The sequence below is a fragment of the Taudactylus pleione genome, unplaced genomic scaffold, assembly GCF_031769625.1.
Source record: "Taudactylus pleione unplaced genomic scaffold, aTauple2 ptg000814l, whole genome shotgun sequence".
Classification (NCBI taxonomy): domain Eukaryota; kingdom Metazoa; phylum Chordata; class Amphibia; order Anura; family Myobatrachidae; genus Taudactylus; species Taudactylus pleione.
In genome coordinates, this window is record NW_028285216.1 from 787240 (window position 1) to 813638 (window position 26399).

At 43.7% G+C, this 26399-nt stretch overlaps 1 protein-coding gene across 3 annotated transcripts in view; it reads left to right on the forward strand.

The window, feature by feature from the left end:
• Positions 1-7071: 7071 nt before the first annotated feature.
• ZC3H11A (zinc finger CCCH-type containing 11A) overlaps positions 7072-26399 on the forward strand; it is a 47641-nt gene continuing 28313 nt past the window's right edge. The window contains exons 1-5 of one of the 3 annotated variants that reach the window (XM_088458167.1): positions 7073-7290; positions 20439-20475; positions 21094-21556; positions 24716-24839; positions 25137-25256. In XM_088458167.1, the coding sequence (XP_088314293.1) occupies positions 24786-24839; positions 25137-25256 (174 nt within the window). In that variant the 5' untranslated portion in view covers positions 7073-7290; positions 20439-20475; positions 21094-21556; positions 24716-24785. Of the gene's footprint in view, positions 7291-20438; positions 21557-24715; positions 24840-25136; positions 25257-26399 lie in introns of all 3 variants that reach the window. The other 2 variants (XM_088458168.1, XM_088458169.1) reach the window with 2 other exon arrangements.

Genomic DNA, 26399 nt, shown 5'->3' on the forward strand with positions numbered 1-26399 from the left:
GCAATGAACCTTATTATGTACTCAAAAAGGATCCCCAAAGCTGGCAATTTTCTCTAGGAATCCGGTTACAAACTCCCGTTCACTATCCACAGACATTGCTAGGGGGAAAAAATGAGGACATTTTAATAATCTACAAATGTGAATTGTTTTGTACATTTTTACATTTTTCAATTTTTTTGTATATTTTATTAGTTTTTATTGTTTGTTATTAGATCTTTACAGGAATTTAATGTTTTTTTTAAATGTATTTTAATGTGTTTTTATACAGGAATGTTTTGTGATTTTATATGTATTTTATCAATCTTTTTTTCAAGGGATCTTATGTGATTTTCAATTTATTTTAACATGTTTTTTCTGCAGGGATGTTATGTCGTATGTCTATGTAATTTTAGCATGTTTTTTCTTCCAGGGATGTTATGTTGTATTTTTCTATGTATTTTAACATTTTTTTCCAGGGATGTAATGTCTATTATAGTAATATGTTTTATTTTTGTTGTTGTAATATTTTTTTTATATATATATATATATATATATATATATATATAAAAAAAATATGTGTGTGGGTAGGTGGATGGCACACATTGGTGAACAGTGGGAGGTTAATGCATGGCCCAGCCACCGCCTACCTCATTCTGGCGGGCGGTGGCTGGGTCATGCATTTAGAAGTGGCTGGCACACATTGGTGGGCAGTGGGGTTGCATTAAATACAGTACCAATACTCACCAAACTGCTGTAAATCCACACTTCACTGTGCAGGCTCTCTTGTGCTTCCTTCTTGTAGCCACGATGCTGAAGATGGCGATTGGGCGTGTACAGGGTCCTGTCAGTCAAATTCCCCAAAGTACGATGAATCGTGAGATACATCGTGAGTAAAAAAAACCTCACGATTTCATTCAAATCGTGTCGCAGAATGGGAGATCTGGCGTGCTGTAGGCCAGATTTGCCAAAGATGCAAGGTGCGACGAGGCGCATCGGTATCGTGATCAGGAGTAGAACTTCACGATTTGGCCATATTTTACACGATTTGTCCTCCTGATTCGTCCAAATCAGGTAAAAAAAAAATCACTGTGTGTGGTCAGCTTTGAGGTCCAGCTTCTTATTCAGAAAATGTTATATTAAAACAATTAAATAAAGTTAGATCACTAAGTTAACATTGTATAAACAATAAATTGTATCTCTTACACAAATTTTAAAGTTTTTTACCTGGCAATACAAGGTTTTTGGCAAAAATAAGGTGGTAAAGCGGGTACAGGAACTAGATTTTAACATTTTGAATAAGTAGCTGTAGTTCTGCAAGGGTTAAAAAACTTTGATCAACAAATTTCACACTTGGAACCCACAGAGGGTGGTCACTTACATATGACTCACTTGCCATTTGCCTTGACCAACAAGGATTTGGGCATAAATAGGGCGTTAAAGCGGGTACAGGTACAAGATAATGTCATTTAGAATAAGTAGCTGTAGCTGTGCAAGGGTTAAATAGCCTTGGTCAAAAATTTGACACTTGGGGTCCTTCCCCAAATTAGCCCCATGAGCATGGTCTGGTATTGGAATACAGGCTTAAAAATCGGTTTGGTAACCTTTCTTTTCCCGATAAACAGCACCAGGCTGATTATAGGGAGGAGTGGGGTAACACTATAGTAGGGATACACATGTAGTGTCCTCCTGCCATCACATTAACCAGCCCCAAACAATTCAGCACAGTTCAGTAATTAAGCTGGAACCCCGGTAGTGGTGTAATGAGGGGAATGCATGTGGGGCACCTTGCCTTGGGCGCTATTAGACAGGCCTAGTAGAGAGGGGGATCTGCCAGCCAGGACAATGGACCTCATTCAGAGTCGGTCGTTGCGGCCACTCGGTCGTACGCCACCGATGTTCGCTAAACTGTGCATGCGTAAGCTCTACGAACAGCTCCGATGGTTCCCGATGGTCTCGGTTAACCCGTACATGCCCGGAGATGACGTGTAATGCGAATGATCCTCCCTTCGCTCGTCCAGCTAATGATCCCATCATAAAAACGCAACTTGCGAGCGCTTCATTTGCATATCCGGCCCCTTTTACCTTACGACCGAACAGCCGCAACGACCGACTCTGAATGAGGTCCAGTGTCCAGCACTGAGATCAAGTGTTTGATCCAAAAGCCTTAGTCCTGCAGTCCAGTGAGATGTGTCCCCAGCAGTACGCTGGGAAAGTATGTGTCACGACCAGGGTATCTCTTCCCAGGAGCCTGCGGTGCTTACCAGTGCGGACACTGTGGCCCTTCCGGCGGGGATCTGGTACTTGGAGACTGGCGCTGGGTGCACGCGGGGGTCTGATGTCTGAGTCCTGCTGGCAGGGGTAAGGCTATCAGCATCACCATGCTGTGGGTGTCTGGGCGTGGCCATGTTGCCTCAGGTCATGTGACATAGTGGGCCTATTCTGATGCATCAGGTGATCTCTCCCAGCCACTCACGCTCTGCTGTTGGGTACTTAAGGGGGTTTGGATCTCCCTGTAGTTGCTAGTGCAACATGTTTTACAGCTTGCTGTGAGAGAGTTCCCTGTGCTCCTAAGCCTTGTTCCTGCTCCAGTGCTACCTCTGCCTCTACAGCATATAACATTCAAGTCATTCTACAGGATATCTCATTCAGCCATATTTGTATCATTTCTGGATTTCACTTTAGACATCTCTGCCACTTTTCTGGGCATTGACTTTGTTCTCTCCCACTACAGTGACCTATCGTCCACATACCCCGGTTCTAAGTTTATTTACTTTGGGACTCTAATTACGATCTGTATATTTTCATGTCTACTAATAGCCATATAAAACAACCAACTTTCCAATTTAAATCTGTTCCTGCTTCCACTTCTGTTTCCACCCCGGGTCCACAAAAATCCCAGTCCGTAACAGTATGTCTGTATCCAGTGCTGGTCAAGGAGCAGTGGGGGCTGAGTGCAGCTCGTAAACCGCTGGACATTGAATAGCGGTGACAATCTGAGCCAATCACGGCATATGGACTGGCAACCAATAGAAAGCAGCCACGGTGAGGCAATTGTTGAAAGCCGCGTCATGGCTGGCTACGTCCCTGGCGTCAGACGCCGCTGGGTGGAAGAGTCATTTATATGAGCTGGGCAATAAGCCCAGGTCACAGAAATAAGGGCGGTGCCATTATTTCAACAGAGGGCCCTAGTCCCAGAAGGCATAAGGGGCAATAGGGTTCCACATCATTAACCTAATGTTAGGTGGGCAATAGACCCTATATAGTTGGTACCCCGGTAGTGGCGTAATGAGGGGAGTGCATGTGGGGCACCTTGCCTTGGGCGCTATCAGACAGGCCCGGTAGAGAGGGGCTCAAAATGAACCAAAACAGAGAAACAAACCCTTAGAAGGTAGGCACTAAGCGTGAGGCAGAAGATCATTAAGGCCTGTAGTATTGCTCTTCTGGCCCAGTAGAGTCGCTCAGGGCACAACGCACTACATAGTCCTGCATTGATTGGACCCTGGTTCAGCCTGCATTAGACCCTATGGTATGTAGATATTGATAAGAATGTCTTGTGATTTGTAACCTTGTCATCTCACCTACTGCAATCATGCCTCCATTAAAAGGTAGGCTGTAGTAAGGTACCGGCTTGTAATTATGGTAATGCTTTGTAACTGCATTATTACATTGTCCTGCAACAATTATTGTATTATTGGTGTAGATGCATTGTTGGGGAGCATAGGCGTAGCATGGTGATATTGAAGGCACTACATCCAGCCTGTATTACTGTTGTTCACTGGATCATCTAGAGCAGAGGTGGGGAACCTTTTTTCTGCCGAGGGACATTTTGATATATATATATTATTCACGGGCCTGTGCAGGCCACGCCCCCTCTGTGTGATGTCACACAGGGATGGGGCCACAATCGCCAGTGATTACAACAATGCCTGGAGCTGTAAGGGCAGCAGTGTGACCGTCTGAAGCATCCTAAGGACGTTCCAGGTGGCACTGCTGCATAGCTTCTGGCTGCAGGGTGCCATTATAGGCACCCTGCTATCCAGATGAGGCTAGCAGAAAAAAGTTCACAGGGCCAGACCAAAGGATTCCGGGGGCCTTATACGGCTCCCAATCCCTGATCTAGAGGCAGGGTGTTGGATGTATGTATGAGTAGTCAAGTTGTTGTGGGTGGTACACACTAAAGAAAGAACTCAGTATAGTGCAGCCATGCAGGTGGGCTGTTTTTTTTGTGTATTTATTTGCAGGTACAGAGATCGGGACTCGTCCGTTGCCCAAATTATTTATGCCCAAAACCTTGTTGGTCAAAGCAAAGTACAAGTTGGTCATATGTATGTGACCACCTTCTTTGGGTTCCAAGCAGTGGCGTAACTATGGCAGGGCCATCGAGGCTTGTGCCCTGGGAGCTGTGGGCCACGGTTCCGGCTAGTCCTAGTTAGCCAGTGTAGTGCCGACCGCAGTGAGTGCAGTCAGCACTACACTTTTACTCAGGACCGCCGCTAGGCTACCCTGCGCTGCACAGCCGCGCCCCTTCCCTCCCCCTGAGCGCTTACCCACTAGCACCAGGTGGAGGGTGGGAGGCGGGCTCAGGCTAGTGCATTTACACACACACACACACACACACACCACTGCCACCGTGGCGGCGATGTGTGTGTTAATCAGCAGCCAATGAGAGTCAGACAGACTCTCATTGAGAGCTGCGCCCACTGCAAGAGCTGGGCTGGAGCTCACTCATGAGCTCCGCCTTCTGGCTCCTGCAGTGGGTAATGGGAGAGACGTCATGACGTCTCTCCCATAATGCAGAGCGCGATAGCCCGGGGGGGACTGACGTGCGGACGGCGGCAGGAGCAATGGCCAGAACCAGAGTGTGGATTCACAGTGGCAAACGCAGGATTTTGAAAGGGGGGTTTCCAATACTTGGTTACAAAACCAATGGCAAAAAATCTAACCACATACAAGCAGCACTCCTCGGGTACTCAATCAATAATCCAAGTTTGTTAATCCATTACTGTGCAACGTTTCAGATGAATTTATTACATATTTCATCAATGCCTTGACGAAATATGTAATAATTGCATCTGAAACGTTGCACAGTAATGGATTAACAAGCTTGGATTACTGAGTACCTGAGGAGCGCTGCCTGTATGTTATTGTATGTTCAAGACTTAGCGGTCTGCTTAGTTCTTAGGATCTGCACCCCGCGTGTTGAACTTTTTTATTTGGAGTCTACTTGACTATATTTATATGGAGCTTTTCAGCTCCTTGAAGAAATAAAAAGGCGGCACCGCAAACATACACAGTGACATATACACCCACACAGACGTACACACTGACACAGACTGCACTGACAAAGCCTATACACACACTGCACTAACACAAATACACTAAAACACACACACACTGCACTGACAAAGCCTAGACACACACACACACTGACACACTCACTGACAAAGCCTAGACACACACACACTGCACTGACACACATATACACTGACAAAGCCTACACACTGCACTGACAAAGCATATACACACACACTGACACACACACACTGACACACATATACACTGACAAAGCCTAGACACACACACACTGACACACATATACACTGACAAAGCCTAGACACACACACACTGACACACATATACACTGACAAAGCCTAGACACACACACACTGACACACATATACACTGACAAAGCCTAGACACACACACACTGACACACATATACACTGACAAAGCCTAGACACACACACACTGACACACATATACACTGACAAAGCCTAGACACACACACACTGACACACATATACACTGACAAAGCCTAGACACACACACACACTGACACACATATACACTGACACACACTGCACTGACAAAGCCTAGACACACACACAAAGCCTATACACACACACAAAGCCTATACACACACACACACAGAGACTGACACACACTGACAGCCTACTCTCACACACACAGAAACTGACACACACACACTGACAAAGCCTACTCTCACACACACACTGACAAAGCCTAAATACACACTGACAAAGATCACCCTCCCCCCACATGTAAAACATTACACCCACCTGTGGTGCGGCTCTGGGAGAGAGCACTGGTCACTGTCACGCAGCAGGATGTCTCAGCCTCCCACAATGCTGGTGTGCTGTGCCCTATGAGAACTGCCCGGGAGGAGCTGTGCGCAAGCGCTGCAGCTCCCCCTACAGGCAGCTCAGCCAGGGACAGTTGCCGGGCTCACGTTTTAAACAAAAAAAAAATTATTGTTAAGCTGGGCTGCGATGGAGTGGCGGGCAGGGGGGGGTTTCTAGGTACTCGGAAACCCCCCCCTGCGTGCGTGGGTGATTCAGGTAAGTGTATTGTTTTTATTTTATTAACTTGTGTGTATTTGTCGGGGGTTAGGGGTGAACTACTACTGGGGGGGGACTACTACCACTGGGGGTCCTGCTTGGAGGGTGTGGACTACTACCACTGGGGGCCCTACTTGGAGGGTGTGTTTGGTGGTGGAGCTTCAATTTTAAATTTGCCCTGGGCTCCAAATACCCTAGCTACGCCACTGGTTCCAAATGTGAAATTTGTTGACCTAGGTTTTTTAACCCTTGCAGAACTACAGCTACTTATTCAAAATGTCAAAATCTGGTGCCTGGGCCTGCTTTATTACCTTATTTTATGCCCAAAACCTTGTTTTGCCAGGTGAAATACAATTTAAATTTGTGTAAGAGACAATTTATGGTTTATACAATTTTAACTTAGTAATCTAACAACATTTTCTGAATAAGTGAATAAGTAGCTGGCCGAATAAGTAGCTAACTTCAGCCTCGTACTTAACAAACCACTAGTTTCAACTAACTCACGTTATATATTTTCCATACAATACACCAACATTCTAACATGATAGGGAAACAACACTACTAATCTTCGAAAAGAAAGTGACTATATAGTACAAGAATAAAGCCACAGGGGAGTGTGTACATAACTCGCATGCTAAAGGCACTCTCCTGGTTTGTTTGTGTGACGTTACATAAGTATCACGCGTTCTAGAATCCTGCTGCCATCTTTATTGGGTGTGCAGCAGTAACAGCCAGGCAGCGTAGTCTGCTGGTGAGGGTCGACACTGATCCCTCGTTGCTGTATCTCCGCCCTGTGCTGCACGTAACTAGTGCCGCAGGGCGAAAGGGATTCAGCCCGGCCGCTACCAATGAGGGAGTAGAGCCGTGAGGAAGCCGGATATTGCGTCGACTCGAGCCGAGTGTGGGAACAGGAAGTAAGAGAGTCCGGTGGACACGGAGGCGAAGTGACACGGTAAGTGATAATGTCACGATCACTTGTTTCAATATCGACCAGCTCTACTAATTTAGTTAGTAAATAATACGGTGTTGTCAGAATGAGCGGTACCGGATGGGTAGCATGATTATCCAGCGTCGCCTGTCCGCTCCTGGGCCCAGCGGAATGATCGGTAACTGGCATCAGCTGGTGTCTCTCGGGTGACCCCCTAGTGCTCCTACCGACTGGCCCAATCTGGGTGCCGGCAACCTTCGCGGTATAACCGGCTCCTGCCTTTGGTGTAGTGATCTCCCCACACCATAATGCCCCTTGTCCGCCCACTTATGGTTTATAAACTCGGCACATCCAATCCGGAGTAGTCATCAATCAGCTAACACACGGGGCCTGGCCAAGGACTACAGATACATTCAATAGCAGCATCTGAGGAACATTTCACTCATCTTGACATAGCATTGATTCTTATTATTATACTGCTCTGCTGTAGATGTCATTATGGCACTCCTATATTTTATGGCTCCCCTCTATGGGTCTATGTACTAAGCCTTGGAGAGATAGAAAGTGGGCGTAGATAAAGTACCAACCAATCAGCTCCTGTCATTTTTCAAACACAGCCTGTAAAGTGACGGTCGCTGATTGGTTAATACCATATACCATCCACTTTATGTCTCTCCTATGGGTATATTTACGTCAAGTGCAGGATTTTAGAAGTGGAGATGTTGCCCATAGCAACCAATCAGATTCTAGCTTAACTTCTACCAGGTGCTAGATAAATGTTAAGTAGAATCTGATTGGTTGCTATGGGCAACATATCCACTTCTAAAACTCTGCACATTAGAAAATATACCCCCTAGGCTTAGTACATAGAGCCCTATATTACAGAGCAGTTTACCTCATTTGGGTCATTAAAGAAAATGTCTTTCTTAAAGAATAACATTATATGTGTTTGTTGCCAGCCCCGATTACCAACTATAAATTTTGGGGCCTGGTACACTGCCTCTACACCCCGACCCCATTATGAATATAGGCAACAAGTGGTCTATTCATGTAGATCTTGCAATATGAATTGTTAGTTTCGGTTCGATGCGATATATAGCTGAGTTAAGTAGCAATTCATATACATATTTCTGGCAAAGCGATGGGAAATGTAGAGCATCGGTGATCCATTCTTCAGCTGCGGTCCTTGGAGACACCGCAGTGTTGAATCCAGGCTCTCTTGTGGGCATGCGCTGGCAGCACAGCAGCAGAAGCATAACAAGGACGTGGAAGGGTGGGGTGGGGGGAGGGGCAGAACCAAGCAAGTTAGGGGCAGCGGGGAGACAGCAATGGAATTACACCGGCCAATTGGAGAGGGGAGGGATCTATAGTGACCCGGCATATGACAGTTCACTTCATTAAGCAATACACAAGACAGCACTGGAGTGGGGGCAGAGTGGCCAACCGTGGGGGTAGCCGTCTCTTCAGCTATATATAAGATAGCGTGGGAGTGGGGGTAGAGTGAGCCGGCATCGGGCAGTCAATCAGAATGAGGTACTTTACTATCATATACTCTCCGGGAATGTCCCTGTAACACACAAGGAGCAATGGAGTTTTACTCCCTCCGACTTTCTACCTGGGCACCACTGATAGTGTGCACCACTGATTGGCCGGGGAGAAGGCAGGGAAACAGCTGTCTTCCCTGCTCTGCTCCCCTCAGGAGGCACATTACGCTGTCCTGAGATGGAGAAAACATTTTTAGAAGCGAAACGGAAAGCTTCCATATGAATTGCTCTCCCCTTACTACTGTATGGGGAAGCGATATCTATACTAATCAGGGGCATCGCTGGAGAAAGGTAACTCCTTCTATGAACAGAGGGAAGCAGTGAAAAGCCCTGTTATCACTGATATAGGGGTTTTCACTGCTACATAATTAGACCCCCAAGTTTTAACAAATTTAATATCTATCTATCTCCACAAGTTTGCAATCCTATGATTGAATAGCAACCACCTGGTGCCCTTACTGTGAAAATCATATAGTCCCAATAATGGCCCTGTCTATAAGTACAAGCCAAGCACGACACTCCAGGGTATATAATCAATTTGATATACATTTGACTACAAATCTGAATATATACCCAAGAGTGCCATGCTTGATTTGTTTTCTGGTACAGGGCCATTACTGGGGGGAGAGAGTCACACGGATATGTTAAACACAGGAGTATATATACAGAAGGATTTAATTAGAATGGAAATAAAATTAAGTTAAAAAACGCTGTCACTTACCAGACTCTGGGGCAGGCTGCTGAAGTCAGTGTCACTGATTGCTGCGGACGGCTGTCTCATGGGTGTCTGCAGGGAGCAGACAGTTCTTGCAGTTTGTTGCTGCTTGAAGTTACGTGGTGCTGCCTGCCAGCTGGTGGGCGCCTCCTACTTCTCTTGGGTGTACCGCGGCTGCAGGGAGCCAGGCAGGAACAGAACAGTGAAGGGCACAGGGTCAGCGTAATGACGTAAAGTTGTTAATATGCGCAGAGACCGGACCAGATGACGGGTAATAGGGAGGGGGGGGGGGTTGATGGGATTGGGCGGACAGCTGCAATTGACAGTTTGTTTAATTTTGCCCACTTGCACAGTGCTGGTCGTCCATCAGTTTATAAATTACAATTAGGCACCGCAGACCCATTTTTGTCTTTGCCCCACTGAATTTCGAGGCCCACGTAGCCTCAGGGCCCTGGTGTACCCTTAGTATGGTATTCGTTTAGGATGCCTGCGGCCGCAATACCGGCCGCCGGCTTCCCGACTCCTCAATCCTGGCTAGGGTTAAATGACAGGTGTTGAAAATCTAGACGCCTGTCATTACCCCTACGCCGGGAGACCGGCACCCGGCATCCCGATCGAAGGGATTCCGGGAGCCACGAGCGGACAGCCGTGGGGGGAAGGGTTAGGTTTAGGGCTCCCGGGGGAGACTTAGTGTTAGGCACCCCCCCGGGAGTGTTAGGGTTAGGCTAGGGGAAGGGGAGGTTAGGGTTAGGCACCCCCCCCCCGGGGGACTTAGGATTAGGCAGCGGGGAAGGGGGGGTTAGGTTTAGGCACTTAGAAGGGGGATTAGGGTTAGACACTTGGGGGGGAGGTTAGGGTTAGGCACCTCTAAGGGATGGTTAGGGGGGTAGGTTAGATTAGTTAGTACTTACCTGGGGACGATCGGGATTTCCAGTGCTGTCGGGCTGCCGCTGCCGGGATCTCTTCCTCTGTCGGCCTGATGCTGCCGGGATTCGAGCTGCCGGCCATGCAGCCGGCGGTATTACATACCGACATACCGATTCCCTTAGAATCCCTCAGTCAATTGGCCTGTTAGTAATTGCAGAGTTTTTTTGTAGTATAATATTTATTATCCTATACACAAGTTTGTGTAAACAAATTATTTTTCCTATAACAGGAACATTGATGTTACCTTGTTATGTTTTTTTTTAGCTTATCAGACATATTACATATCTATACTTAGAAAGGCACCCCAGGTATTATTCAACATCATAATATATGTTCCAAAAAAAAATAAATCTTTAATAGTTTACTTATTTTATAATAAACAGCAGCCTATGTAACTTCTGTTAATTTCTGGACTAACCTATCACAGTTCACATCTGCGCAGTTATTGCAATATATACAGCCAATTGACCATTATTTAAAGTAACAATTTTATCCAAAAAAACAGTACCTTATTTATCCCAATTAATTCTAAAAATTCAGATCTTATAGTTATGAAACTACGCTGGGTCATTAAACATTGACCTGTCAATTTCTTTTCATTCTGTATAACCCAAGTCCTGACAGATTATTATTGTACAACTAGCTGAAGTACCCGGCGTTGCCCGGGTTTAAATCGTCAAGTTATTAAGTTTTATTATGTGATGTCGTCCAAATCCATCCAGTGGAAGGCCCAGAACAGGCTCCCTGAGTCAAAGTTCTGCCTGGCGTACTCTTCCGTGAGGTCTTACTGGGATCCCAACCACTCCACCCTTCTGTGAAGTTTCATCCAAATCCATCCAGTGGAAGGCCAAAGTTCTGCCCAGCTTACACCAATGGGAGGTCCGACCGGGACCTCAACCCACTATCTTCTGGGATCCAATGTTACCACTCTGAAGTTTTCGTCCAAATCCACCCAGTGGAAGGCTCAGAACAAGGTCCCCGGCTCAAAATTCTGCCCAGTGTTCACCAATGGGAGGTCTGACCAGGACCCTCAAACCTGGCCAGGATCCAACTGGGCCACCTTGCATTGGTTTCATCCCAATCGGTGCAGACAAACAAACAGACCAATGCATTTTATATATAAGATAAGGACCACCAATTGCAATCTGATATAATTCTGTAGTATACAGATTGGAGAAATGAAAAGGCTGCACAGGGCATGGGTCAAAAAATAAGGGGTATATTTACTAAAGTGAGAGTTTTTAGAAATGGAGATGTTGCCCATAGTAACTAATCAGATTCTACTTAACATGTAACTTGCACCTTCTAGAAGATAGCTAGAATCTGATTGTTTGCCATGGGCAACATCTCACTTTAGTAAATATACCCCTAAATATGAATTCAAGGAGTATAGGAGTACTAAAGCTGGGTACACACTAAATGATGTGTGTACCCAGCGATATGACGGGCGACCCCCACCGACCGGGCGACATATCGGGCAGCCGGTACACATTAGACGATCTGGCGCCCGATATGTCGGGCCCTGCCGCATCCCACTGCATGGGGTTGTCAGCCGCATCGTCGGGTTGAGTTGCATATAGGGCCGACCTGCTGATGTGGCTGATGACCCCACAGGAGTGCACACCGCCCGACATAGTGTGTACACACTGCACGATTTAAACGTACTTAGCAAGGTAATGAGGACCAATCTGGGCGCTACACTGAGTCAGCAGCCTAACTGAGATCAAGGTTAACTAGTGAGACCTATAAACTGAAGTAGTAGAAGGGGAATATGAAAGTGTTGGCGCTACTCCTTCTAAACCATATAGGGACAAAATGTATCCACCATTGTGTTATGAGTAACATATAGTTTAATAGTGGTGCAAAGATAAAATAAAATCACATTTGTCACATGGTAGAAATTCTTTGTAAAAACACAAAACAAATCCTAAGAGAGAGCTGTTTTAAAAAAAAAAAAAAAAAACATAGGATAAATAAGCATATATCGCTAAAAACTGGATAATATGAATAAACTCCGGGTATGCATTATAATCAGGTCCAAAGGGTAAACGAAACAGCATAAAAGAGGGTATGCGTTTACGATGCCGGCGGTCGCTATGCCGACTCCGGCATCTCCACTACAGAATCTCGGCGAGGGTTAATTAACCTACGCCGGGAGAACGGTGCCCGGCATCCCTTCGATCGGGATGCAGGGCGCTGGTCTCCCGGCCGGCGGTGTAACATACCAATTCCTAAAATAGGCAGCACTCTAAGAAGAACAGATAAAAAAAGATGGTACTTGTTAAGATACCCAGGCTTTCAGCTGATATAAAACGTAGGATAATAGCAAAATAAGAGATGCAACTCTTATATAATAACAAGGCTTCCAGCAGGTAAAAGCGTAAAACTCAAATTGGGTGGATCCTACCCGACTGATGAGATGGAGCCGCAGGTGTAATAAGTGCAGGGTACCTGGGTATACCCTGCACTGGCTCCTTATGGCATAGATCATACAAGAGGGAATCCAAACATCCAGGTGGCACAGGAGCAGTCTGCCTTCTATTTAAACGATTTGTCGTTCCGGTCCGTTGGAATCGGGCAAATCATTTAAAATATTGCTAAGTGTGTAACCAACTTTACTGTATAATCAGGATCAGAGCGTTCATATAAACCAAAATAACATCTTAACTGTTCAGGTATGGGTGATTTGTATGGTCAGTTAAGCTGGGTACACACTAGGCTGACCTGCCAACCTATCTAACGATTACACACTTACCAATCGTCTTCCCAATGTCCCGGGCCTGAAGTCACAACTGGGTGGGCATTTGCTTGTCCGCCCAGTTGAGACTTCACTCGCCACCAGGTCCCTGCAGATCGCCCATACACACCAGCAGATGACATTATATATATATATATGTATTGTAATCTTCATCTGCTGTGCTGCAGAGCAGATTGGATATGTCTGAACGACATTATTCACAGACATGTCTGCTGTACACACTAGCAGATGCACTATAGATATGTCGCCGGCTCAGTGGAACGGGCGATATATCTTATCAGTGTGTACCCTACTTTAGTGGTGATCCCCAGAGTCCAATACAATCTAGGACACAACAAGAGAAAGAAAAATGACTCTTTGTGGAGGCACACATAAAAAAAATTTCTCCATAGCTCAAAATCTGTAGATTTAGGTGAGGAATCTACAGAATTAAAACATAACCTTTACCAACCAGTTGATTCTAAAAGCAAGTGAGCATAAAATATGAACCGTAGTTTACAGCTAAATTCTGTGGGCAATAGATCATAGACAAAAAAATGTCCAGAGTTATTGACTATATTGAGGACTGAAAATAATGAATAATTTACAGCTTACACAGGATACAATAAATCAGAGACAAATGTCCAGAATTAATTAAATTGTTTTTTCTTTAATAGTTAATTGCTAATTAATTTGCCAGCTTTAATTATTTCCTATTGTATCTGAAATAATATTCCTAAAACCTTTTCTTAGAGGTATCTTCGAGTTTTTGTTCTCAGGAGGAATCCTAATGAAATACTATGAAATATCCCCAGTGATACAGCAATCAAATATATGCATCAATATATTCAATTAATACATAATCAGCAGTTTATAGGATAAGAGTATATTCTGTTTTATTGTAGAAACTGCATAATTTTATGGTTTGTTGCTATGTTCTAATAGCACAAGCAAATATCCCCACTATGTCCTAAAGCTGCATACACACGTAAAGATTTTCTGTCCAACCAGCCAACTAGTTGATTGCTTGGAATGAAAATCTGGTAACATATGGGAGTAACTGATGATCAGCAATTTGCACCTAAATGCCAGAAAACAGATGAAAATGGTCGTCAGACAAGTTTGTTAAATGTTTAATCTAAACAATTTGTTCAAACAACAGTTTTTGTGCATTTTCTGGCATTTGGCAGCAAATTGCTGATTGTCATTTGCTTTCATACCTTACCAGATTTTCATTCCAACCAATCAACTAGTTGGATGGTTGGATAGAAAATCTTTACGTGTGTATACAGCTTTAAGTTGGCCATCTACTATACAATTATCTGTTAGATATCTGTCCAATCTGGCTGGTTAGAATGAAAACCTGGTAATGTATGGGAGCAAATGACTATCATCCATTTGCTCACAAACACTGGGAAATAGCCAAAAATAGTTGTTCAGACAAATTGGTTAAAACACACAAATTTAACCAATTTGAAAAAAAAATGTTGTCCCTTTTTCAGTGTTTAAAACCATATAATCAACTGTCATCTGCTCCCATATATTACCAGGTTTTCATTCCAACCAGCCAGATTGGACAGATATCTGACAGAAAATTGTATAGTGTATGGCCAGCTTTAGACTTGCAGGTACAGAGATAGCAATAACTGCTGTCCCTTCGAGTTATATCCCCAGAATTTTAGAGGAGTCTTTCACATTTGCCAAAGACTCCTACGGGAGAACCTGACACTGCGTATGTACCCAGTGTTGTTCGCCGCCGCCAGCTGGAGGATCCGGGAGAGAGATCGGAAGACTTCTCTCCTGTTGTTTGTAACCCTCCATAGGTATAAATCGGTTTACACAATTTGAGGATGAAGTAAACTTAACAGTGCCAAAGTTTTGGTGTTTGGTACATAAGGGTCAGATTGTAGTCCCCATTGATAATAATGGGGACTGCGATCTGCAGTGCTAATTTAGTACTCTGCCGGGGAGATTTCTGTGAGATCTGCATTATGCTATTAGTACATAGTAACAAATAAAATTATGCAGAAACTTCAGTTTCTACATAATTTTATGGAAAAAAAAATACTTGATAAATAGGCCCCCTAGTGCTCGTTTATCATATTGTGAACACATTTTTCAGCATGGTATTGCCTTCAATTTAGCATCAAACTGCTCACAGGTGGGATAGTGCTCTGAGTTTCAACTGATATCTAAGCATAACAATTCAGCCCTGTGTTTACACACACTGATATGTTTTGTCGTGCATAGCTTTCTATCCGTACAGCAGTAATACACATACACAGATAGTAACAACCAGTTATTTGTTAAAGTTGCAATTGAAAATTTTGTGGCATTATTCATCAACTGATAGAGCATGTCTGGTCTGAAGTGGGACTCTGACGCTGTGCACTGCTGACCACAAAATCCCGATAGTTGGGAATCTGCGCAGGCGCCAGACCTGCACTGCGAATACTGTGTGTATTTTTCTATATACACACTGTGCAAAGTCCGGCACTCTCGCTGAAAATAGACACAATTGCCCTGGTGCCAGTGTTAGTGATGCATAAATTTAATTGGTGTGGGTGCTGCTAGAGCGGTCCTTTACCACATGGCACTCGGGGCCTTGATGCAGAAAGATTTATTGATGCAACGTTTCTCTCCGACTACTACTGGGGGCAATGCATAGAGGGACTAAAGGGCATTAATGTGCGGCATAATGTGTAAAGGCCGGGCATGGCTGTGTAGCATCATTTGTAAGGTGTTAGGGGAGGTCTGAGAGGCATATAGGGAGCTTTAAAGCATAAATTATGATGGGACCCAAAAATGGTCATGTAGGACCCCATTTTTTTTTTAAAGTGGAGGGTACCTGGGGCCCACATATTTTGTCACTCACCACGATCACTGAACTTCTGTAATCAATGACGTTGAGTTGCTGCACTTCGCCGGGATAGATGGAGTCCTACATGATGCTAGGGTTGAGCTTATTTCCACTTCATGCTAGGGACCTGGAAGTGATGTGCAGTGAGGGCGGAAGTGCGATTCCATGCCCATAAAGTCCACCTAGAGAAGAAACTTGTTCTCTCGCCACACTTTTCGGTGGCTCGCTACACTCGCCACAAGATTATATTTCCACGTCCACGTGGATGATAGGGAATGACGTTGGACAGTAGCTGATGACGTCAGGGTCCTCTCTGCGAAGGGCATCTAGACACTACCATGATGCTAGGCACCTATCCCATGACTTTTGGCTCTTCAGCGTACTTGAATAGCAGAAAATTGCTTCAAGTGTATCAGATGCTAGCATCGTATACCTTCAGTGTATTACAGTGGGACTATTTGCCCCAGACAGTTGGAAAACCCCACTTTATGAAGAGAAGTAATGCACTGCATCTTTCTCATTCGCGCCAAGGCTCCTTTAAACAAGCTTTGCATTGTTCAATGTGGGAACAGGACTCGCACTTATCCCCACTGTGTTTTAGTTTTTCTGCATTTAACCAGGGCGCACTACAAAAATCACTTGTTGTTCCTAAAGTCTATGCAGTCCCTGGCAACCATAAGTATGCTGAGGCTTGCAGTACTACAAGTACAAGCATGCCTATCCACTTAATGGCAGTTTGGGTATGTTTGGACTTGTAGTATACAACAGAAAATAAATATATTTTAACCTTTTCAGTTTATAGTATTAATGCACACCCACTGTCCAGGGGTGTGGGAATAGCCCACAATAGCTGAAAGCCTAGTGCCTTCAGCTGGGACTATTTTGTCTTGGGGAGGGTCCAATTTTTCTGTGGACCCGAATTCCTAGGGCGGTGGTTTCCAAACTCTCGGTTTACAGTGTCCTTAGAGTGTCTCAGCAAATATATCACGGTGGTCCTAGGCATAACAGTTCTATTTATTTGTTGTTAAGTTTGTACAGCTTAATACTTTAATAAGTATTTACATCCTAACAATGTAGGTGACTTTGGGTAGCTTTTAATGATCTCCACAAGATAATGGAGTCTGTGTCTCTCAGTAATCTGTATAATAATTGTAGAAAGTCTGTCCTGTCTACTATCTGTGTGCGCAGTGGAAGCACGCTCCAATAGCTTCCACTGCGGGAGAGAAGAGACAGATCTAGGAGAGGAGGACTGGCTGCTGAGAATGGGGAAAGTATGGGAATCGGAGAAGGGGGCAAGGGGTTGGGGTCTGGAGCCAGAGTAAAACTTTTAGGGGGGTTGACTAGAGGGAGGGTGGAGGCGGAGACTAAAGTGACCTGGCCTATGCCAATTCCTATAAACTAGTAGGACATAATTCTACAATGAATAGCCGGCCCAATAATATTACACTAGGGTTAATCAATATTCAGTAGCCCAGTGGTTCCCAAACTTTTTTAAATCACGGCACCCTAGAGTATCAGCATTGTATTTATGGCACCCCTAGGCCATAAGTTTATTGAGTACTTCACTTTACTAAAAATTTTTCTGAATTTAATTGTGCTGACCTGTCATCCTTAGGGTCAGTTATGTGATGCTGGACAGGTTTGCGCTTCTGTTTGTTCACATATTTACATTACATTGACCATAAATAATTTGATTTGGTGCTGGACCACCAACCTGAGGCACCCATGCAAGTGTCCTGGGGCACCCCAGGGTACCACAGCGCACAGTTTGGGAACCACTGCAGTAGCTGTTAGGATTCTGATATGAGCATCATGCTTGGCACTGGAGGGTTTCATACACTACACATTTACTAGTTACAATGCATTCATGTTTAATCCATCTAACCCACTGTTTTCTAACCTCGGTCCTCAAGGCGCACTAACAATTTAGATTTTAAGGTTAGCTATACTTGAGCACAGGTTATTTAATTAGTACCTCAGTTATTTTGATTTAACCATCTGTGCTCATGCATGGACTTGTTAGAGGGGAATTCAGTTTTTTAGCGCTGCCGCAGCTCCTGCCTAAGCTGCCCGGGACCAATTCAGTTGTTTGTGCCGATGGGCCCCCATTATTCCTGCTTGCGCCCTCCTGAGGTGCCGAGCAGAAATTTGCCCAAAGTCGGGCTTTTGTGCACTCAAACTCAGCGCGCCCAGTAGTTTGCACAGGTAAACTCTGTGCGTTTGGCTGTGATCATGCACCGTAAATAATGGGTGCCTGTGACACTATTGCCCAAGCAATTGAATATTACCATTTGGGTACCCATTACTTACAGGGTGCACAAAAACAATTGAATTCCCCCTTATTGTGCCTTGAGGACTCGGGTTGGGAAACACTGATCTCACCTATCTAGAGTCCCATGCAGCTTGCCTACCACGCCTGCAGATCTCTTGTTTGCCGGGTGCCAATGCACAGAGTATGTGATTAGTCATCCTGGCTATCCATCAGTTGCAGCGCACAGTTTGGAAACTGAATGGTGTGAGAAATGATCCATACAGACTGCATATTGTGCAGTGTCACATTCATCATTTGAATATATAAAAAGTGAAAGTTATTTGTCCTGGAAGTTTAAATGCTGGAGTAATGAGGCATTCCACATGCAGTACTTTTGAGTACAGCTTAACCTGAACAAAATGCTTTATCTGTATATTGTAATTTGTTGCAAGACCACCACTGTCAATCATTCTGCCAAATGTAATAGTAATTTGAACATTGAAGTGAATGATCGTTTATTTTAAAGTGGAGAGAAAGAGAAAAAGTTACAGCAGCTCCTTACATTAATAAAGGAAAACATAGCGGTGGTTTTATATTTTCTGTGCAGAATAAGTTATACCCATGTGTTCTATTATTCTAGAAAAATACACTTAGGCTGGGTATACACTAGATGATATGCCGTCCGATCCAGAGGTGCCCCCTCCATGTCTCTCTCTTTACTCCCTCCATGTCTCTCCCAATATCCCTTTGCAGCCTCCTCCAAGTGTCTTCTTTTGCATCCCACTTCCCATATCCTTTTGCAGCCCCCCTCCCACCCCTATATTTTCCTATATGGCCCCCACCCTGTAGTACACTGTGGCGCTCAGCACTATGTGCTCCACTCTCCAACCCGACCTGCCCTCACCCAACTGTAGTTCCCTATGAGGCCCTCTCTCTATAGAATACTGTGGCACCGGCACTATGTGCGTGAACCCGCCTTCGCCAACCCGACCCTCACCACTGTAGTTCCCCATGTGGCCCCCTCCCTAAAGTATTGCTATTTCTCATTGCAGCCCCCTTCCCCATTACTTACATTTAGTAGCGACGATCACCAGCGCAGTTCAGCTCTGAGTCCTCAGATCATGCAGGACCCAATACAGCCTGTTGCTTACTACTGGCAGCTCCCGCACACTTCTGCATTCTGCAGTTCCCCCACGCTGCTCCCCTCACCTCCCCGATCCTCTTCTGCCATGCTCGTTAGGACACTGGCTGCGGCACCCCAGGGAGACACGGCCCACAGATTGGAAACCGCTGGTCTAGTTTGTACCCACTATGTCTCTGACGATCCATGCTGCCACGGGTCGTCAGCTATGTCATTTGTCGGCACTACATGCAGGCTTGACGGGGGATGTCGTTAGTGAGGGCCATGCTGCCGAATGCAGCATGGCCTCCGCTGACGCTGCCCGGATCTGCAAGTGCGTGGCCCCTGCCGGCTCCCGTCGCTGCCGATGCCGGGCTGGGTACACATAGTCTAGAGTCACATCGTCCCTTTCACTAGTTACACAGCATTACAGGGAGGGATATGATTCGTACCACAAAGATACAATGTTTAGAATGATTACCCCAAAGGCTGAGTACACACCATACGAAGGTGCGACCCGATGAGGCGATGTAACAATACATTTCATGCGCCGTACACACTGCACGATCCGGTGTATGACGGCGCAGTGTATCACTACATTCTGCATGTAAAAGCACCACGTAGTTCATTGCATCGTCCCATCTGTCGTGTAAAAAAAGATGGGACGATGCGATGAATGACCGATCAGGTGTACACCCTATATGGTGCATATGATAAACCGTTCCTATCTGAGTTGGAATGATATATCGTACGATACATTGTATAGTGTGTACCTTCTTTAGTTCTCACTTTCGGGGTTTATGTAATGATGTGTGATTTTGTCAAAATCGTAGTTTCTCGACGAGTTTTGCAGCAGGATTTAATACACAATTTTAAAAGCAAAACATGCTGGTTTGTGCCTTTTTAATCAAATCGATGGTTTAGATCTCACTGCAGAATTTGCAGAAAATCTGTGATTTGGACAAGTAAAACATTCAGACTTGCATTAAAAATTTCCTCAACTTGTGTTCTTTTTCAGTGTTCCAAGCATCGTGGAATCGTTGGGCGTGATTGGTGTGAGTATGGGATTAACAATTGACCATAAAGTACATAGACAGGATATGATTGCAGCTTATTCAGGTTGGGAGAAAATGTGGAAGTGGTGTTCATATTTGTGGGCATTATCTAATGTGATAGAGGAGTTCCCATTGCAGAGTCCTAAACAGTTTATTTGTTCGGCAGTGACGTCCCATTCACTAGTTACACAGCAATGTTTGAGGGTATCTCCAATTTAGCAGCATAAAGCCATAGATCAAACTATTCTTTCCAGTGTAGTGTTGCTATTATTGAAGTAATGACTAGTTAGATACTGCGTGATAAATATGAAGGCCATTGTCCAATGAGTATTGAGATAATCCAAATATGACCTTAATTAACTTAATAGTAAGATTAATGCATGTCATTTAATACATTGGCTCCTAGAACTTATTAGACACCTGTAAATTCTGTAGAACATCTAGTGGAAATGACATCTCATATGTTTTACTAGAGTTGGAAAATGTAATGTCTTTTAAATGCACCTTAGAGGTTATTGCACGTTGCTCTGTTCAAAGCAAGCCAGCAGTGATGTTTGTGAATAGTGTGAGCCAAAATAATAACACATTGCTTGTTATCTATCTCCACATGTCTCTAAGAGAGGGGGAGTTTTTTTTTTTTTGTCATATTAGGTGAAGAAATTGGAAGACTTGGAATTGGTATTTTTGAAAAAGAAAAAATGGCAATATTTTTTTCCCAATAAAAAGACTGTTTTCCATTTTTTTTATTTTTTTTTGACACTATCTGTGCAGCATACTCTGGTTTTTCTCTTGGTGTAGAGAATTCTTTTTATTTTCTTTTTCGATTCCTCAACTCGTGGGGGTATTTTTTATTAATTTTTTTTTTTTTGCAAAAAAAAAAACAACCATTTTTTTTATCCCTACGGACTTATCTGTGTTGCTTGAACATCGCTGGTTATACAACGCCACGTGCAACTGCAACCTGTCTTTCACCTGTCTTCCATTTCCACTCCCACAAATTAACTTTTGGATTGATGGTTCGTTCGGCCTACAGGAGAAATGTCATGCTGAGGACTAACTGATATCTGCAAGTGTGTCACTGGTGAGTTGATTAGAAGGTGATATTGGTTATGGACATGTCATCTCCAAATAAAACAATATCAGCCAGTTCTATTTGCTTTACAACTATTACTGTTCTATCAGTTTGCTAGAAACAAGTAATGTCACCACAAATATTGGAGGCAGGTATTTGTGGGCTGACCACTATTCATGAAAATGTAGTCTTAAGATTCACTTGTCTGAATCTAGTGAACAGACTGCACACATAGAAAATATGTACACAAATGTTGTGTAACAGGTAGCCCTCCGAGCCTTCACCACCGGCTCCATAGCTTTTCAGCTTTATTTCCAGATTTCTTTGCTTTCGTGGAAAATGTCTACTGATGTGTTATTGCAGATAGGTGTCTTTCTTTTATTAATGTATTATTTTAATTTATAACTTGGGTTAATGTGCAGGTAAATAAACCCCCTAAAATGTATTAGGTTGCCTTTCACTTGCATATGCAATAAGTCTGATTCTGAGTCGTATACAATTTCGTATGTGGCCGCATCGATTTAGAGTGGTATAGATCTGTTGTTTCTCAGCGAATGCTAAATGTGCATTTCTGGGTAGCAACAATGCAAATGCACGCAAGAGAATAATTGTGTGTGTCACAAGTTAATCACTATTGACTCATGTATATATTCTGGATGCCAAATTCAGACCTATCTCCTGCGTGTGGCATGGGGTAGTGCAAGTGCCGATGATGATGATGATAAATACGGCAGCTCTCCCAAACGCCAAAAAAAGTGAGGCCGTGTAATCATATTGATGCGTATGTAAAAGGACGTCTACCATCGCATTAGCATTCCGTTTGCAATCCATTTACATTTAGAATCAAACCGAGTGTGTGCACTCTTTACAAAAGAAATTGTTTAGTGGTTTTTTTATTTTTATTTATTTCATGCATTTGTGGCAAACCATGTATAAGATCACTCTTCTACTCAAAATATTCAAACTCCTTTCAGGTCAAATGCACAACTAAATAACCATTAAAAGGAATGTAACTTGCGTTGTAGTTATTGATATATGTAAAATATACCTGCCTTCAATAGATATATACAGTGGCTGATTTGTTAATAAAAAGTCACATTTTATTGAATACGCCTAAACATTATTATAGTCCTTACAAAGGCACTGCGAGATACTGAAGTCTCCAAATCTTTGCAGAATGAACACACGGCAAAGCCTTTCTAAAGTAATCTGCTAATCATTGTAAATGATAACATGTATGTCCATCAAACAAACCTAAATATTGTGTACAGAAAACTAGAAAAGACTTTTGACAATGGTGCTCACTATGCAGCCTAGTGATAGGTTACAGCTGCCAATTTAGGAGATTGTGCAATTCCTTCAAAGTGGAAGAACCGTAAAAATTGGCTGTGCAATCAATATCACTATTGGTTTCCAGGGCTAAAATTTAAATACATTTATTACATAAATACACAATGACAATATAAATGCATGAAATGTAACAAAATAAACACTCAGGGATCTATAGGGGAGATGTACTAAGCCTTGGAGAGAGAGAGAGAAAGTACCAACCAATCAGCTCCTAACTTACTTTACAGGCTGTGTTTGAAAAATGACAGGAGCTGATTGGTTGGTACGTTATCTCTCTCATTTACCTCTCTCCAAAACTTAGTACTTGGGGGTCTTTTCTCTAAGCATTGGAGAGAGACAAAGTGGGGAGAGATTAAGGGGTCTATGTACTAAGCCTTGGCAAGAGATAAGGGGTCTATTTACTAAGCCTTGGGTGGAGATAAAGTGAACGGAGATAAGGTACCAGCCAGTCGGCTTCTAACTGTCATGTCACAGACTGTGTCCCGTATTCAATTACAGGCGAAATGTCATCAAAGTTTCTCCTGTCCGACTTTCCGCCTCATTCGCCTGTTTCAGAGGTAAAATCTTTCCGTGTGCGTCCCTGCTTTTCGCCTAACTCAATTCCAAAACAGGCGAAAGCGGCAAATGCGGAACAGGCGGAAAGTATTGAAAGAATTGGGGAAATTAGTCTGTACCCCCAAAAAAGATGCATTAACATAAGAAATCAATATAGATGTCTACTAATAGCCCTAATATAGCTATTTTAGGTACTTAAGTTGTGTAAATAGCTTGCTATTAGCGTCTTTGTAAAAGTGGTGAAGAATGGCATAAAGCAGTATTTTTTGGTGAAAATAAGTAGTCCAGTCAAATTTGGGGTACTTGAAAATGGGTGCAAGCATATTTTAATGTCTCTAAAGTGAACTTTTAAAAAACATGAAAAATCTACATGCACCTGCAATCCCCTGAGCCATTCTTGCAGCCCCTCAAGAAGCCAATTTCACTAGTTTTTATGTTTGTCTCCCCACTTTTTACTTTTTCGCCCCAAAAATGAAGTGGTAATTTTTTTTTTTTTGGTTGATTTGTCCTTTGGAGGGCTGTCCCAAGGGTTCTGAGTCTTTTTCTTACGTTTGCAACCCAAAATAAAGATTTTACACTTTTTTTCATCTCCTATTCATTGGAGACACTTTCTCGCCTATTACAATGCATTGAGTTTCTGCTTAGGCAAAATCGTCCTGGAATTGAATATGGAGATACTTTGAAAACAGGCGAAAAGTCCAAAACGGCGATTTTTTTTTCCAAACGGCACTTTTTGCCTCTAATTGAGTCCAGGGCCCTGTGTTTGAAAAATGACAGTTAGTAGTTGGTTGGTAGGTATGTTATCTCCGTTCACTTTATCTCCATCCAAGGCTTGGTAAATAGACCCCAAAGTACCAATCAATCAGCTCCTAACTGCCATTTTTCAAGCACAGTTGGTACTTTATCTCCATCCACTTTATCTCTCTCCAAGGCTTCGTAAATAGACACCTCAGAAACATGAACATTTCTCTCTGTAGCTGAATGCAGTCTAAAGAGTACAATAATTTTTTGTAATAATGTGAAATTAGATATGACCTTGTATTGTCCGATAGTAATGACGTAGAAATACAGTAATCCATTATTGCTGGAGTGTCATATGTTCCCTAAAGCAGTAATGTGGATAACATGGTGAAGGGTGAAGTATCCGGTTATATCATCTTCACAGGTTACTTATGTTAATGCAGGTCATTATAACCAAAATTAAATGTGTTGTCAAGGCATGTTTTCTTCATTAACTGCATGCACTTACTATCTCCTACGTAGAGAGTTGTGGGTGCACCTCGGGTGTAATCCTGACAAGCAGCTGATTCGCATTACTGGCTTGTGAGCTCAGATGTCCAACAAAGGAGATGACTGCTATTTCTATTTCTACTCCACCTGCACTAAGGTAAAATTCAGTTTGGTAATGATCACCAGAATTATCCTTTACAGTACCTTTTAAATTAGTGCTTCCAAAAAGTAATAAAAAAAAACCTATGTACTACAGTCTACAGCGCAAAGAATGTGAGAGAGTAGCATTTGAATGGGTGATGGGGACAGTTAGAGGAAAGTACTGTAATTTTACTTTGCGCTGCCATTTTCTTTTCTTTTTGAGAAATTCTAAAAACTTGTCTTATTTGCCCAACCATTTGTGTATAGGTAAGTAAATCAGAATTCGTAAAGTGTCAGTGTTTCTTTCATACAGGGTGACAGCTGCCCTTTCCGGCACTGCGAGGCAGCCATAGGAAATGAGACTGTTTGTAATTTATGGCAGGATGGATGCTGTTTCCGTCAGATCTGCAAGTTTCGTCACATGGCGATTGATGTAAGTGCTCAAGATCAATCAATAATGAGCAAAATGTATTTCCTGATGGTTTGTCTGATGAGTATAAACTGCTTGTCTGCGCTATATGTTCAGTAATAATAAAGGCTTTTTACTGTTTCTGTAGTAATAAAGAGAACCAAACTAGTGCATTAGGCACAACTTAATATAAAAAATATATAAAATTAAATAATCTATAAAGAAACCATCAGCTGCTTCAAAAAGAAGGCTGTATAAAAATATAAAGAAAAGAATAATATAAACTGCAGCACTTGCAACTCACTTTATAAAAATATATTGTAACTAAGGATGACTGTAATGCTGGCCACACACATGGCGATCTGCACACGATCAGCCGATGTGTACGATTTGTGTACGATTTCCCTTGAAAATCTCCCCGGCTCTGCACACGATCTGCACACAGGGCCTGATTCAGAGCCGGACGCTCTGACCAGAGCGCTCGCTCTGAATCAGGGCCCTCCTACCTAAAAATGGAGCGGCCTCCTGGCCGCTCGCATAGCTGTGGGTGACCACCCACAGCTTATGCGAGCGGCCAAAAAGATGGTCGCGATGGTCATGACCATCGCGACCATCGGGCTTGCGACGAGACCCTGCGGTAGGGTCTCGCTGCCGCAAGCCCAGGAGTGCTTTTGGCTCTATCAGAGCCAAAAGCACTCCCACTGACATCACTAGTGATGTCAGTGGGGCCGGCTCCAGACGGAAGGCGTTCCCATGGGAACGCCTCCGTCTGGGCAGCAACGCCCCCGGCACGCCCACCAAAGGGGGCGTGCTGTCAGTCACCATCTACAGCACGCCCCCTTTGGTGCGAGACCCATAGCGATAGCTTGGCTGTCGCTATGCGGGTCTCGCGCATGTGCACGATGGAGCTCCCTCCATCGTGCGCATGCACATTAGGGCACCATCGACCCGCTTGCGAGCGGGTCTGAATTAGGTCCATAATTTGGTGTCCAATCTTCATACGATCTCTCCTGCAGTCAGACTTTCACAGTGCATCACTTTCCTAAATTGTCAGATCTGCCCTACTGCACGGCAGATCTGATTATGCGATGTGAGACCAGCGGGGACGCGCATCGTGATCGTGAGTGGGGACTCAGGATTTAGCCATATTTTACACGATCTGTCGTT